The 17,357-nt window shown below is 44.7% G+C and overlaps 1 protein-coding gene across 1 annotated transcript in view; it reads right to left on the bottom strand.

Moving 5' to 3' along the window:
- The window catches only part of LOC147690131 (alpha-1-antitrypsin-like), a 113,312-nt gene that overhangs the window by 69,176 nt on the left and 26,779 nt on the right, over positions 1 to 17,357 (bottom strand). The window contains exon 3 of the mRNA XM_086937732.1: positions 5,226 to 5,496. Coding sequence (XP_086793858.1) covers positions 5,226 to 5,496 — 271 coding nt within the window. The remainder of the gene's footprint in view (positions 1 to 5,225; positions 5,497 to 17,357) is intronic.

The raw sequence follows: 17,357 nt of genomic DNA on the forward strand, positions 1-17,357 counted from the left end.
ATGACATTGTTCTGCATTCTGTCCATCAATTGTGGTTTTTGCATTTGTCACCCCGAGTGGGATGGGTATGCTCAGACGTGAGTCCCATGCACTCCACACCACTGGATTCAAGCAAGCCGGGCTCAAGACGGCTGGAATGCCAGAAACCGGTCCTCGGAAGCTTGTTTCCGATCCAGGGAAGGCATGGCTTGGCAGTTCGGGCTAGACTGTTCCCATGAGGCACAGGGTCAGACTGATTTGCATATGGCCATGTCTGAACTGGGGTGGTGTGGAGTGCAAAAAAACGATGGATTTGGGCCCAGATCTCTGTACTGGGGTGAATGTATGACATTGTTCTGCATTCTGTCCATCAACTGTGGTTTTTGCGTCGTGTTTTATCGGGCACGGCACCAGACTGAAAAATCGAATCCCACAGTACCACCAGGAATCAGTAGTATCAAATGCACACTTATGACTTCAAATCCACTGTGTTTATTACCAGAATTGTGCTTTGTTTTTCTTTTTCGGACTCCTTTTTTCACTCAGGGTAGGTGTGCCGAATATCCTGGCTCTAAGTAAAGGGACTTCTTTTTTGAAACGGAGGGCTTTTACGTTACCAAGTCAAACGTGCTAGCCTCCTTTGAACGCTTATGCGTGAGGCAGCTGTGTGATTAAGAAGCCGGCAGACTCGCGGTGTGCTTGTTTTTTCGAACGGGAGTTAAAATTGGATGAAATAACTATAGCAAAACAAGGTGAGCAGTATTTTATCGACTGCGGGAGTTGCGTTGTCCAGCGCTTCGATGTTTTGCTAACCAACACTCGTGGGAACAAAAGACTAAATTTGGACTCATTTTATTTAATTATCTTTTCAGAACGAAGCCAGGACTCATAGACTGGCGCTGTGTTTTTTGGAATTTACCAAATACCGGGCTCTGTTTCCGATGACCCTCAACCTTGTTTGGGTTTTATTCACCGAGTATTGAACGGGTGAGTGAGGCATTAGGAGTTTCATCATGTTTGTAATGCTGCATGTTTTGCCGTTTGGAGTACATAACCTGTGTCTTGTGTTTTTTCAGAATTTTGGATTCAATACCCCTTACATTTCTTTCGTCATTAAAGGACAGTGATCGTTTTTTCATCATATTGAAGGTTGGAGCACACCATTTATTGGTGAGTTGCCCCTCATTTTTGGTTCTTTCATGATATATCATGATTTTAGAACATTTAGTTTTTTGCCCTTATTTACTAGTTGGGCTCTGTATCCTTATGTGTTTCCTTTTATCCTTCAGGTGGCCAACCTCCTTGATTGGGGTGCTGTGTCTACTGCTAAATGTATAGGTAAGGTACCCTAACGCATTCAATGGGTGACGCCCTATAGAATTTTAAATTAATGTTCACATGCGTTTGATGCTCTATTTGGTTTCCCCCAGGTTCCCTCCCATTCCTTGTCCTGAGGAAGACCCGTAGCTGAGGTGTTGATCCTCCCACCAATGCGCAAGGGTCAAAACGTCAACAAATTCCCCACCCCCCATTATGAAGCCTTAACCCATTCTCCCCTTCCCCTTCCTTTAGATAACGCATTTGATCATTTTGATTAAATACGTGGGTCAGGCTCCTACGAAGGGATTTGTACCTGTTTTTCCAGGAATTATTGTCTTTTTCTTTAGAACTCAGTTTTTCCTTTTCCTATCACTTGAGCACCACTTTTGCACTTTCTACTGCACCTGGCAGCATCCTTTAGATTTTCCTGAAATTCTTTGTTTTAATGAATACGTGTATATTATTGTATAATAAATTGAGAATTAATATATCTCTATGCAAAGTTGTTTCTCTGAATTATTTATGGGTACCATTTCTTTCTTTTAGCTTTGGAATGCATTTGGATTTTTACATGTGTTTTTCTTTATTTTAGAATTAAGTCCTATGAATTATATATAAAATATTTTCTTTGATTGATTATATACATATAATTATGAATAGAAGTCTAGGACCATTTCATAACTGTACTATTACCAGAAAGTCAGCACAGCTCAGCAACACATTTCAGCCAAATTGCCTTGCTGATGCCTTTTTAGATATTTATATATACTTTTTATGGGTATTTTTTATATTTAATATAAAGTATTATGTGTTTTGTTATTATTTAAATTAGAGTTGCTGTGTTATATTTTTAAAGCGCATATATATGCGCACATATTTTTATATATAAAGAGAGAGAAACAATTGTTTAAAGTTATTTATTTTACATTATATTACATTTACCTACAATACTCATCTAAATAAATTACTTTATAGTGGATATACTTATCTTGTTTTTTATGATATTCCCCTCAATGATATATTTGACAAAACATTTTTGTTAGTATAGGAAATCGATATTCTAGTCAATGAAATGTTTGACCCAATATTTGAGTCTCTCTATATTTTTATACATGATATTCTGTCATACAACCAACTGAAAGGAGCACTAAAGTTTACAGGAAAGTGATCGATGGAATGCTTGCATTCATCTCAGCCATTGGTAATTATTCTGTTCTGAATCATAGTCCACCGTTATTTTGCTCACCTTGCCACATCAGTTTGGGCCTGTCATATACAAATCAGCCTTAAAATTTCTCCAATAGTAACTGTCTAGCCCAAACAGCCAGGTCAGGCCCTCCCTGAACTAGAATACAAGCAGCCCAAGACCAGTTTCACCCTGATTGAGACTCTTCCGTCAGGTTCTCTTCTTAGAACTTTCTGCTGCTTTTGATAAGGTTGACCACAATATCTTAATAAGCTTTAAATCAGTGGCAAACCAGGGAGACAGTATGTTTAACTGGATGCACTCTTATTTTTTTACAAAGAATGTGGAGACATGCCGCATGGACCCATGTTAAAGGAATATGAAGCAATGACCCCCCCCGCAAGTACTGTATGGGGCAGAAGTTCTTTACCTGAGTGGCAAATGCGGGTGGGACACAGAAGAAGGGAAGATCTTAATAATGTTACTGTCATTACCGAGTTCCACAATGATTCAGGCTATTAGAATGGAGTTAGGGACAATAGCAATGGAGCATTCAGATTCAAAGGTCCTTGCTAAGGTTTTGGAAACACCATCACCCCGATGGTGTGCAGAAAGTCTCACAATGGCGCAGAGAGGAGATTCAATTTAGTAGCCTAAAATGGGCGAAGGATGTAAAAAGGAAACTCCAGACAATAGGCGCGCGCCTTAAGGTGAGACTATCACAGCAGTGATGAGTGTGAAAAAATCAGTTCAATGTATAAGGAATTCATGGGTAAATGAAGACTGGTATCCGTACCTGGATAACCTGCCTAATCAAGGGCTAAGGCATGAAATCCTAAGAGTACGAGTTGGTATTAATCCTTGGCTGATGGAAGAAAAAATAAAAGGATCAATGATACAGACTCATGGAATTTGTAAACATGGGTTAGGAAATAGAAATTATATTTTACACATATTGCTTGATTGCATCTCGGTTTTAGCCTTACAGAAACAGTTTTTATGCCCCATATTTTTAAAATATGAGATGAGACCGCGCCCAAATGGTCCTCCTACTTACGGAGATACTATATCTTGATATTGCAATTGCTCTCGGGAAATACATCAAAGCCATAAAATGCTTAGTAAGGGAGAAACTGAAGGAGGGGCATTGATTATAATTTGTTTCAGTCTTCCTTTTCCCATTGATATAAAAACTTTAGGTGAAACTATATAAAAATGTTAAATGTTTATACTGAATTATGACTATATGTTGATGCCATTTTTGCAAAGTGTTATATTGGTAACTTATTTGTTAAATAATTTATATTGTCACCATTAGTCTGGGTTCCCATTGTGTTTTATGACTATGGTCTAAATAAACAGAGTTTTTTTCTCTCTGTCTCTCTAATACCTAGCTTGATGCTTAGTAGTCCAACAACATAGAAAGTCCTCCTTTACCATCCCCAGAAGTCAACAGCTTTGGAGTAAAGATTGATAAATTCTTGTCTTTACCTAACCAGGTTCCTCTGTCGCTTTCCTTTGTTTTTTCCACCTCAGAACTTTGGGAAAGTGACTTACTTATATTACTGATGAAGGAACAAAATCAGCATTTTAACCGATTGTTGGCTCTCCTTTGGACTATGCAAATTCATTACATCCTAACTTAACTTCCAAACCTTTGAACATGCTGCAAATAGTTCAACACGTAGTGGCTAGTCTAATTTTAAAAGCTCCTAGATGGACATCTGCTCACCCGTTATTGCAAAGAATGCAAAGTAGTTCTACACTTCACAAACCATTGCATAGTAAACCACTGTTATTTGCTGCTTGAAAAGATACATCCCTGGCCAATCATTACTGTTCTTCTCAGAAAGCCTTTAGTTGTCCCCAACTATCGTTTGACCAGATTTTGAGGATGGCATTTTTTGGCTTATGTCCCAAATTTATGAAGGTAAACGGCTGCCTTCTCTTAAAGCTGGATCTGATCTATTGACCTTCAGACATGCACTTAAATCATGACTCTTCTCACCAGCCTTTCATAGCTAACTACTTTAATCACTGCGGATACCCATCAGTCTAGCACCTGGTAAATCTTTGGTGTACGCAACCTTAACAGTTTAACATAACATTAACTAAAAATCTAATCCCAGTCTTTATCTGTTCAGTTCCTATGGTTCCCTCAGGTCCTGTTCCCTACTATTTAACCTTTGCAAGGCAGGAACCTCCCCGTGCACACACCCTGCAGAGCTAGCAAACATGATGTACCCAATCATCAGACCATCTAGCCGCTAACACTGGATATCAATCATTCCACTAGATTGGATACATCAATTCGGCTCAAGTGGATCAACAGTAACATTCACTCAGTTTATATTCAATCTCCTCATAAAGACGTTCATACCAGTGACTAAATCACTGCATTTACCTCTTCATTCACTCTGTCGGAAGTAACAACTACATTTAGATGCCCTAAGCAAATGCTTTAAAATCCTGTCATGCGCAGTACTCATTACCTTCAAATCTCATCTTAACATGCTATCCCTGGTTTTAACCACTGCATTAGAAATCCAGTGCACTTTAAAACAAAAACAATTCAACCTAAATTCTAAAAGGTTTAAAAACAACACTAACTTCTAGTGAGTTTTAAAGCGAAACAAGTTCTCAGACTTTCAGTTCACCCAGCTAAATATAGCTCCTCTTTCTGGCACAATTTGGCTGAGGTCATGGTTGATGAATCTTACAATAATGAAGAAGGCATTACCTGCTTCTCAAGGATTCGCCCCAGTTCGTGAGTGTTGCTCTTGAGAATGAATCCTGTACTTGCTTCATTTTTCCCTCATCGGGGAGAATCAGTAAAGCAGTTGCATTTCCTTTGTATGGCATATTCACCACAGTACAGCCAATATCGCGATCGTCGACGGTGCTGTACATTCCCAAACGGCTCATCATGGGCACCTTCACAACGGTCTTCTCATCCACGTGAAAGTCCTCTTCTTTGGTATCTTCCACATCAAACGGCATCTCCCATTGACCTTGAATAAAAAATAATTGTATTCGAACATCTAGTTCCTCTGCATGTGAAGGAATATTTTCTAGAACATTCCTCGAACATTTGTTTATAGAGAAAAAGAGAGAAGAAAATGAACAACACAACAATCATAGCAGAGAGAATCTCAATTGAATAAGATTCTATGTTCTCCATCCTTCCCTCTTTCCTCCCACTGCCCACAACTCATTGAATGTTGGGAGCAAGCCATGTTTGGGGCAACATTCGTTAGGCATGGATATGGCTGACTGAAACTATGGCAGTAAACAAAAATGGGTCTCTAATTAGGACTATATAGTGCAAATTCTTTTGCTAATTTCTCATTTCAGTTCAAAATGCTAGACTAGTAGGAAAAACCAAGGCACATATTTACAAGTCCCTTGTGCCACCAGTGTGTCACTTTTTCTGACGCCCCATCGGGACATTTTGCTGCCCCATCTTGACAAGGGCAGGAAAAGCCACACTGCGTGGCTTTTAAAGCCACCCTGCGTGGCTTTTCCTGTTTTTGTAAATAGGGGCCCATTACACGCAGCACTTTGCGTGAAAAGGCCATTCCATGGGTGTTTCTGCTGGTGTTCCCACGCACACAGCCGTATCCTTCTACAGGCTTCGATTAAAAAACACAACTAAATAGTTCATGGACGGTCTTTAAAAGTGATGTTTGTTGTATTCAGTGTTTTTAAGGGAAATTTACTGTAACAAGCGGTCATGAACGATGTCTACATGAAGGGTTATCCCATGTCAAATGGAATCAAATATCGCTGGTGGGAGACGCCTCTGAGGTTATGCAAGGTTTTGACCATAGATCTACAATGGAGAATTCCCTTGAATAGTGTGCCAGCTCTCTGTTAACATGCAGACATCCGGGAATTGGCAGAAGAAAGTCAGCCACAAAAAATGTAAACATGCTATATGTAAAACTGATTAAGGAGAGCACGATCATTAACCGGAAGCAATGTGTTTTCTTTCCCTCTTATCTCAAACTAGTGGCCCTGATAACAAGTGTACAGGGGCCGTATACAAACTCATCGGCATTCTAAATTTGCCAGCATCTCTGGGTCTTGAATTATCAGGTTTGCAAACTCCAGACTCAATATTTCACTGGGCCTAGAATTCAGAGCAGACGGCATGGATGTATGGCCAACTGCTGTGCCTTGTCCTGCACACTCGCTAGCACTGTACGTGGAAAGCAGCTAATGTTCTCTCCAGTCTCATTTCCCTACTTAAAGGCCCTGCTTAAAGTAAATGGGCGCAAATATGGGCCTGTTATGAAAAGATTAAGACCCAGTACCTCCAGGTCCAAGTGTTATTCCTTGTTTTGAGGGAAAGAAGCAGTAATTACCCGATTTACTCTTGGGAATGCCAGCTAGAATATGAGATTTCATCTCAGTGGTATCTCCTGCCCTTAAATCTGAGGAACTTGAAATGAGGGACTTACATACCCTTGTTGTCAAATATTATGATAAAGCAATCATTGTCCCTAAGTAAGAATGTACAGCAAACTGAAAATTAGAGCTTTTCCTTCATGAGGTTGGATTGCTACTACTGACTTGTGCTGTATTTTGGGTGACATTACAGAAACTGAAATGGGAAGCAATAGAAGGAGCAAAAGTGTCTGAAACTCCATGTCAAACACTGGTCATATTGAACAAATCATACGATGACCAGCAAGCAAAGCATCACATACTAGTGAAAACAATTGCATCGCAAGTGGGGTCCATTCATCAACCTGCCCCACTTGGTTGTCCTGCAGAAGGCCCATGAGAAGAATCTGAAGGGAATGTTAAAAAAATGTGTCCCCAGTGATTTGTGAAGTAACCAAAAGACAGCCGCTATAAAATCATAGGCACTGTGTGAGTCTTATTTGCCTCCAAGCTGTCCTATAATTGATTTAAATAATTGCTCTGAGTCATGTCTCCTTCTTGTAAATACAAACAAAACAAGTGATGGACAGAATGTGGATCAATGTCACACATTCACCCCAGTCCAAAGATCTGGGCCCAAATCCATTGTTTTTTTGCACTCCACACCACCCTGGGTTAGACAATGGCGATATGCAAATCAGCTCTGACCCTGTTGGCCCATGGGAACAGTCCAGTCCGAACTACAAAAGCCATGTCCTTCCCAGAACGGAATCAAGCATCCGAGGACCGGACCGGTTTCGAGGTAACACCTCTCATCAGCCCGGCTAGCTTGACTCCAGTGGTGTGGAGTGCCTGGGACCCACGTTTGAGCATCCCCAGTGCACTTATGGCGGCAATTGCAAACAAAACAAGTGATGGACAGAATGTGAATCAATGTCACACATTCACCCCAGTCCAAGGATCTGGGCCCAAATCCATCGTTTTTTTGCACGCCACACCACCCTGGGTTAGACAATGGCGATATGCAAATCAGCTCTGACCCTGTTGCCCCATGGGAACAGTCCAGTCCGAACTACAAAAGCCATGTCCTTCCCAGAACGGAATCAAGCATCCGAGGACCGGACCGGTTTCGAGGTAACACCTCTCATCAGCCCGGCTAGCTTGACTCCAGGCATATCGCCATTGTCTAGCCCAGGGTGTTGTGGAGTGCAAAATAACGATGGATTTGGGCCCAGATCTTTGGACTGGGTTGAGTGTGTGACATTGATCCACATTCGGTCCATCACCTGTTGTGTTTGCATATTCCGCCCTAAGTGCGCTGGGGATGCCCAGACGTGGGTCCCAGGCACTCCACACCACTGGAGTCAAGCTAGCCGGGCTGATGAGAGGTGTTACCTCGAAACCGGTCCGGTCCTCGGATGCTTGATTCCGTTCTGGGAAGGACATTGCTTTTGTAGTTCGGACTGGACTGTTCCCATGGGGCACAGGGTCAGAGCTGATTTGCATATCGCCATTGTCTAACCCAGGATGGTGTGGAGTGCAAAATAACGATGGATTTGGGCCCAGATCTTTGGACTGGGTTGAGTGTGTGACATTGATCCACATTCGGTCCATCACCTGTTGTGTTTGCATATTCCGCCCTAAGTGCGCTGGGGATGCCCAGACGTGGGTCCCAGGCACTCCACACCACTGGAGTCAAGCTAGCCGGGCTGATGAGAGGTGTTACCTCGAAACCGGTCCGGTCCTCGGATGCTTGATTCCGTTCTGGGAAGGACATGGCTTTTGTAGTTCGGACTGGACTGTTCCCATGGGGCACAGGGTCAGAGCTGATTTGCATATCGCCATTGTCTAACCCAGGGTGGTGTGGAGTGCAAAATAACGATGGATTTGGGCCCAGATCTTTGGACTGGGTTGAGTGTGTGACATTGATCCACATTCGGTCCATCACCTGTTGTGTTTGCATATTCCGCCCTAAGTGTGCTGGGAATGCCCAGACGTGGGTCCCAGGCACTCCACACCACTGGAGTCAAGCTAGCGGGCTGATGAGAGGTGTTACCTCGAAACCGGTCTGGTCCTCGGATGCTTGATTCCGTTCTGGGAAGGACATGGCTTTTGTAGTTCGGACTGGACTGTTCCCATGGGGCACAGGGTCAGAGCTGATTTGCATATCGCCATTGTCTAACCCAGGGTGGTGTGGAGTGCAAAATAATGATGGATTTGGGCCCAGATCTTTGGACTGGGTTGAGTGTGTGACATTGATCCACATTCGGTCCATCACCTGTTGTGTTTGCATATTCCGCCCTAAGTGCGCTGGGGATGCCCAGACGTGGGTCCCAGGCACTCCACACCACTGGAGTCAAGCTAGCCGGGCTGATGAGAGGTGTTACCTCGAAACCGGTCCGGTCCTCGGATGCTTGATTCCGTTCTGGGAAGGACATGGCTTTTGTAGTTCGGACTGGACTGTTCCCATGGGGCACAGGGTCAGAGCTGATTTGCATATCGCCATTGTCTAACCCAGGGTGGTGTGGAGTGCAAAATAACGATGGATTTGGGCCCAGATCTTTGGACTGGGTTGAGTGTGTGACATTGATCCACATTCGGTCCATCACCTGTTGTGTTTGCATATTCCGCCCTAAGTGCGCTGGGGATGCCCAGACGTGGGTCCCAGGCACTCCACACCACTGGAGTCAAGCTAGCCGAGCTGATGAGAGGTGTTACCTCGAAACCGGTCCGGTCCTCGGATGCTTGATTCCGTTCTGGGAAGGACATGGCTTTTGTAGTTCGGACTGGACTGTTCCCATGGGGCACAGGGTCAGAGCTGATTTGCATATCCCCATTGTCTAACCCAGGGGGGTGTGGAGTGCAAAATAACGATGGATTTGGGCCCAGATCTTTGGACTGGGTTGAGTGTGTGACATTGATCCACATTCGGTCCATCACCTGTTGTGTTTGCATATTCCGCCCTAAGTGCGCTGGGGATGCCCAGACGTGGGTCCCAGGCACTCCACACCACTGGAGTCAAGCTAGCCGGGCTGATGAGAGGTGTTACCTCGAAACCGGTCCGGTCCTCGGATGCTTGATTCCGTTCTGGGAAGGACATGGCTTTTGTAGTTCGGACTGGACTGTTCCCATGGGGCACAGGGTCAGAGCTGATTTGCATATCGCCATTGTCTAACCCAGGGTGGTGTGGAGTGCAAAATAACGATGGATTTGGGCCCAGATCTTTGGACTGGGTTGACTGTGTGACATTGATCCACATTCGGTCCATCACCTGTTGTGTTTGCATATTCCGTCCTAAGTGCGCTGGGGATGCCCAGACGTGGGTCCCAGGCACTCCACACCACTGGAGTCAAGCTAGACGGGCTGATGAGAGGTGTTAACTCGAAACCAGTCCAGTCCTCGGATGCTTGATTCCGTTCTGGGAAGGACATGGCTTTTGTAGTTCGGACTGGACTGTTCCCATGGGGCAACAGGGTCAGAGCTGATTTGCATATCGCCATGGTCTAACCCAGGGTGGTGTGGAGTGCAAAATAACGATGGATTTGGGGTCCAGATCTTTGGACTGGGTTGAGTGTGTGACATTGATCCACATTCGGTCCATCACTTGTTGTGTTTGCATATTCCGCCCTAAGTGCGCTGGGGATGCCCAGACGTGGGTCCCAGGCACTCCACACCACTGGAGTCAAGCTAGCCGGGCTGATGAGAGGTGTTACCTCGAAACCGGTCCGGTCCTCGGATGCTTGATTCCGTTCTGGGAAGGACATGGCTTTTGTAGTTCGGACTGGACTGTTCCCATGGGGCACAGGGTCAGAGCTGATTTGCATATCGCCATTGTCTAACCCAGGGTGGTGTGGAGTGCAAAATAACGATGGATTTGGGCCCAGATCTTTGGACTGGGTTGAGTGTGTGACATTGATCCACATTCGGTCCATCACCTGTTGTGTTTGCATATTCCGCCCTAAGTGCGCTGGGGATGCCCAGACGTGGGTCCCAGGCACTCCACACCACTGGAGTCAAGCTAGCCGGGCTGATGAGAGGTGTTACCTCGAAACCGGTCCGGTCCTCGGATGCTTGATTCCGTTCTGGGAAGGGTCACATGGCTTTTGTAGTTCGGACTGGACTGTTCCCATGGGGCACAGGGTCAGAGCTGATTTGCATATCGCCATTGTCTAACCCAGGGTGGTGTGGAGTGCAAAATAACGATGGATTTGGGCCCAGATCTTTGGACTGTGTTGAGTGTGTGACATTGATCCACATTCGGTCCATCACCTGTTGTGTTTGCATATTCCGCCCTAAGTGCGCTGGGGATGCCCAGACGTGGGTCCCAGGCACTCCACACCACTGGAGTCAAGCTAGCCGGGCTGATGAGAGGTGTTACCTCGAAACCGGTCCGGTCCTCGGATGCTTGATTCCGTTCTGGGAAGGACATGGCTTTTGTAGTTCGGACTGGACTGTTCCCATGGGGCACAGGGTCAGAGCTGATTTGCATATCGCCATTGTCTAACCCAGGGTGGTGTGGAGTGCAAAATAACGATGGATTTGGGCCCAGATCTTTGGACTGGGTTGAGTGTGTGACATTGATCCACATTCGGTCCATCACCTGTTGTGTTTGCATATTCCGCCCTAAGTGCGCTGGGGATGCCCAGACGTGGGTCCCAGGCACTCCACACCACTGGAGTCAAGCTAGCCGGGCTGATGAGAGGTGTTACCTCGAAACCGGTCCGGTCCTCGGATGCTTGATTCCGTTCTGGGAAGGACATGGCTTTTGTAGTTCGGACTGGACTGTTCCCATGGGGCACAGGGTCAGAGCTGATTTGCATATCGCCATTGTCTAACCCAGGGTGGTGTGGAGTGCAAAATAACGATGGATTTGGGCCCAGATCTTTGGACTGGGTTGAGTGTGTGACATTGATCCACATTCGGTCCATCACCTGTTGTGTTTGCATATTCCGCCCTAAGTGCGCTGGGATGCCCAGACGTGGGTCCCAGGCACTCCACACCACTTGAGTCAAGCTAGCCGGGCTGATGAGAGGTGTTACCTCGAAACCGGTCCGGTCCTCGGATGCTTGATTCCGTTCTGGGAAGGACATGGCTTTTGTAGTTCGGACTGGACTGTTCCCATGGGGCACAGGGTCAGAGCTGATTTGCATATCGCCATTGTCTAACCCAGGGTGGTGTGGAGTGCAAAATAACGATGGATTTGGGCCCAGATCTTTGGACTGGGTTGAGTGTGTGACTTTGATCCACATTCGGTCCATCACCTGTTGTGTTTGCATATTCCGCCCTAAGTGCGCTGGGGATGCCCAGACGTGGGTCCCAGGCACTCCACACCACTGGAGTCAAGCTAGCCGGGCTGATGAGAGGTGTTACCTCGAAACCGGTCCGGTCCTCGGATGCTTGATTCCGTTCTGGGAAGGACATGGCTTTTGTAGTTCGGACTGGACTGTTCCCATGGGGCACAGGGTCAGAGCTGATTTGCATATCGCCATTGTCTAACCCAGGGTGGTGTGGAGTGCAAAATAACGATGGATATGGGCCCAGATCTTTGGACTGGGTTGAGTGTGTGACATTGATCCACATTCGGTCCATCACCTGTTGTGTTTGCATATTCCGCCCTAAGTGCGCTGGGGATGCCCAGACATGGGTCCCAGGCACTCCACACCACTGGAGTCAAGCTAGCCGGGCTGATGAGAGGTGTTACCTCGAAACCGGTCCGGTCCTCGGATGCTTGATTCCGTTCTGGGAAGGACATGGCTTTTGTAGTTCGGACTGGACTGTTCCCATGGGGCACAGGGTCAGAGCTGATTTGCATATCGCCATTGTCTAACCCAGGGTGGTGTGGAGTGCAAAATAACGATGGATTTGGGCCCAGATCTTTGGACTGGGTTGAGTGTGTGACATTGATCCACATTCGGTCCATCACCTGTTGTGTTTGCATATTCCGCCCTTCTTGTAAATAGCCACCATTGTAACCTGTATAGTTCACTTAACTGTACACACGTTGTCTTTTGGTTACTTCACAAATCACTGGGGACATATTGCACTTTGTATATTGTATTATATGTCGCAGTCAAATCAATTTTATTCATTTTTGTTATTTGAAGCATAAAAAAATGGTTTGAAACTGATATAATTGTGTTTCTCCCTCCTTGTTGCCACCCTTTCTCTAATACTTGGATTGTTATCAAGTCTCAGTTTATCAACTAATTTACAAAGTGATATGCCACAGGAACCATTGTTTTTCTGGATAAACGCATTACCCTGGTTCCTTTGTGAGTAGGGTCTCCCTTGTTCTCTTTTTTCGTAGAGGGAACAATGGCTGCAAATGCTTCCTTCACTGAAGTGGTTTGCCAGTAAGTCCCATGTTTTCAAGTGTCCGCTCTGCAAACTTGTTTTCCAGGAACAAACTCACAAAGCATGAGAATTTTTTTTAAAACAACAAATGAATGGCCCTATGCCCAGGTAGTTTTAACCCTGTGCATGCAGTCTTTAATGATTTTCCCTGGCCAGGTCTGCAATAGATCGTGTGGAAGACACAGACAGGGAAAAGGAGTGATGGTTGCCCTATACGACCATCACTATGACCTTGCAGCCCGTTGGCATACGGGATGCCAAGTCAAAGGTTTACTCCGGTGAAGGTAGTGGATGCTCCGCTGGTATAAATTCATGGTTTCCTCTGACTATAAATGGAGCAGGACAGCTACTGTTTTGGCAGGTTAGGATAGGTCTTCATCTCCTTTAAAATTGCAAGGGTCCGATAATGACTTTGCTGGTCTGGAGACTGCCCTCTCATTCTGGCTGCCCGACCGCCCACTTATTTGACGGTCGGACTGGTGGATTTCAATGCGGGCGGGAGATCCTCTCATGACCGCCTCTAGACTACCGCCACTGCAATATCGAAGCGTCCCTGGGGGCTGCTGTGTGGACAGTGACGATCAATGGTGGCACTGCCGTGGGAATTATGACCTGCCTTTCTGTCGACCTTTTCATGGTGGGGATCCTGAAATGAAAGGGTTGGTCGAAAGGCAGGTAAAGGGCCACAAAAAGGCCCCAGATCGATTTAGCACATGAGGTTTGTGGCCAGGGGCCATGTTGCATGCACTGTGTACCATGCACAACATGGTGTCTGGCAACAGTGCGCCCAACTTTCTGGAGGTGCAGAAATGTGGCTGGAATTGCCTTCAGGCTCCTTTTAGAGCTGAAGCATGCAGCCGCTGTGACTGCACCGCCGGCACACAGTAAAGTTGTGATGAGGTGGTTCGGGATGCCGCCGGTTTGGCGGCATTCTCTTGACTGATGGAGGGCTAGCGGTGTGCCCGATAAACTTGTAATCGGGCCCCAAATTAGGTCATAAGTTATTTAGCAAAATATTTGTGACAGGTAATTGTCAATTTTAACATAATTATTATATTCCCTGCTTTTAGCTGAAGGAATATATAAAAATCCAAGCACTGCAAAGAGAATAGGAATGGCTAAATAGACTTTTAGATGAAAGTGTTTCTTCATTTATTGGTGGCTGTATGTGTGTGGTTATGTAGACTGTTTAAAGGGTAAATGCAAAAATGTTTTCCTATTACATGGATTCTTTTTCTAAAGACCAGCCTTACAAATGACCTCCTCAGTTATCCCCATTTCACTTTATTCATTTAGGCCTTCCATCATTTGAAGCTATATTTTACGCGATTTTTCCATGGCCCATGAATGTTCCCAGCTGCAAGTACAAATTTCCGAATCCCTATCAATTTCTTACAAATATTTTTACCGAAGACGATCATTAGACATGTACCTTCATGAAATCATGAAGATATTAGGGTGAAGTAAGCTGCAGAGAATATGGGTTCAAGCTCGTCACCCGGTGATGTATTTAAATCATTGATAAGCTCAAAAATATTTGTAAAGGTGTACATGTCGATCTACGATTTTGCTGGACTTTTGATGTCAAATATTATAGAAGCCCTCTGCAAAATGGCCAGTTTACCCCATGTCCATTTCTTTACATTATCCATTATGTAATTATTAAAAAACTATTTATGTATATACCTCAATGAAAAATACTACTTTGATCTTCTCCAAAACGATTAAGTAAGGAACGAGATGTTTCAAATGTAAATACATGACAATCCATATCTGTACACACAGCAATTTAATTTCCATTTGACAACTTCATTGTAAATATCCGTATCTTTAAAAAACGTAATCCAAATTAAAAGGTGCATAGTCTAACTGAGAGGAACTGTGTTCCACTTGCAAAATAACGCAGTTTGTTTTGTTCACGTTGTGGAGCTTCGAATTTGTAACCCCTGCTTTGTGGAGATACTACAAGGAGTTTTACCCACAATAATGCACCACTAACATTGGTTAAGAGTTGCAACTACAGTGTCCATCTTTTAACATAAGGCCAACGTCCTATGGGCAGATGAGGTAAGTTGGCCGTGCATATATAGCAGGTCATGCATGTAACATGTATGCACATGCGCAGACTGGGTGGCAATGACTTCTGTCTGACTAAGCCAGTCATGTAGGAAGAGTCAGGCTTGCAACTGATGGGACTCATTTTAATGTTGACTCTGGTTTGAGAACAGAGCGAGAGATGCCGGGTCTCTTAAATCACGTGGCTCAAGTTTAATGGACAATTCCTTTTCATAAAGTGTACTCGCTCCTCGGCTTTGATAGGCAGAAAACACTTTATTGTAAATTCGGTTAAAATCTATTTTTGACTTGATCACACTTCAGAGACCAAAGAGAGTTATGTTGCAATGTTTGAATGGGCCCAGAATTCACGTTTAGGGTCATAGTTTCATCCTAAATGAATTGCTACAGATATTTGTAATGGATTATAATTTGTCCATTACTCGATTTAAAGAACTTCGCTCTCGACTGAGGTATGCCAGATTCTACTGACTCTGTGATTGGAGTTTAAGGTCATCCCAGGGTACCAAAACATTTTTCGCTCTCTTTGTCCTTCTCTGCACACTCAGGCAGCTGCTAGTAAAAGAGACACTACTGTCAGTCTGCCCATCTGTCAGGAATTGTGCCACATTCAGGTGTTAATGCACTGGGAGGGTGAGGGGTCACAAACGGCTAGCCGTACACCAGCACCTTAGTTATACTAGGGAAGGTGTGATAAGAGGGGATCTGAATACAGGAACACTGGGCAGGTGTTATAAGCGGCTAGCCATAGACAAGCACCTTTGTTATACCGCGTAAGGTGTGATAAGAGGGGATCACAATGCAGGAACTGTGAGCGGGGTCACAAGCGGCTAGTCATGCACCGGCACCTTTGTTATAAAGTTGAAGATGTGATAAGAGGGGATCCCAATGCCGGAACACTGGGCACGTGTCACAAGTGGCTAGTCGTATACAGGCACCTGTGTTATACAGAGGAAGGTGTGATAAGAGAGGATCACAATTCAGGAACACTGGTCACGGGTCACGAGTTTCTAGCCATACACTGGCACCTTTGTTATACCGGGGAAGGTTTGATAAGAGGGGATCCCAATGCACAATTACTGGATAGAAGTCACAAGCGGCTAGCCATACACTGGGACCTTTGTTATACCACGTAAGGTGTGATAAGAAGGGATCACAACGCAGGAACAGTGGGCATGTGTTAGATGAAGGAAATAAACCTCATCTGTCAATTCTGGGGGAGCAGAAGACTTAGGGCCAAATGTAGGTAAATACTATTTACCTATTCTTAAATACCGAAGAATAGGTAAATAGTATGCAGGTAATTTTTCGGTAAATTTGATCGAATCTGTAAAATTCGGTATTTACCGAATCGGTATTTACCGATTCGGTAATTGACATTCATTCCTATGGGCCTCCAGGGCCATAGCAATTACATTCATTCCTATATGGGCCAAATGGAAATTACCGAATCGGTAAAAGGGGGAAAACATTGAAGGGTGGCAGGGTATGTATGTCTGCAACATGGCACTGTTGGAAAAGCAAAAAAAATGCTTTTTCAAAGGTTTTCATTATTTACCACCAACTTGTAGTTGGTGGTAAATAACGAATCCTTAACTGAGGAATGCACTAACTTGAGTGCTCCCTACATACTGGATTCAGTAATTTACCGAATCGGTCTGTTAAGAATTCAATATTTTACAGAATCCTTAAATTACCGATTCAGTAAAATACCAGGTCCTACAAAAATGTCACCTACATCTAAAAAGCCCTATACCGGTCGGTAACGGCCGAAATTCGGTAATTTCGGCCGTTACCGACCGGTATTGGGCGACCTACATCTGGCCCTAAGACACATGATCCATATACTTAGTCATCCATGGTCAAAAGCGGCTAGTCGTACACAGGCACCTTTGTTACACAGAGGAAGGTGTTATAAGCGAGGATCACAATACAGGAACACTGGGCATGGGTCACGAGTGCCTAACCATACAATACACTGGCACCTTTGTTATACCGTGTAAGGTGTGATAAGAGGGCATCACAATGCAGGAACAGTGGGTATGTGTTAAAT

The sequence above is a fragment of the Lissotriton vulgaris genome, chromosome 9, assembly GCF_964263255.1.
Source record: "Lissotriton vulgaris chromosome 9, aLisVul1.2, whole genome shotgun sequence".
NCBI lineage: Eukaryota > Metazoa > Chordata > Amphibia > Caudata > Salamandridae > Lissotriton > Lissotriton vulgaris.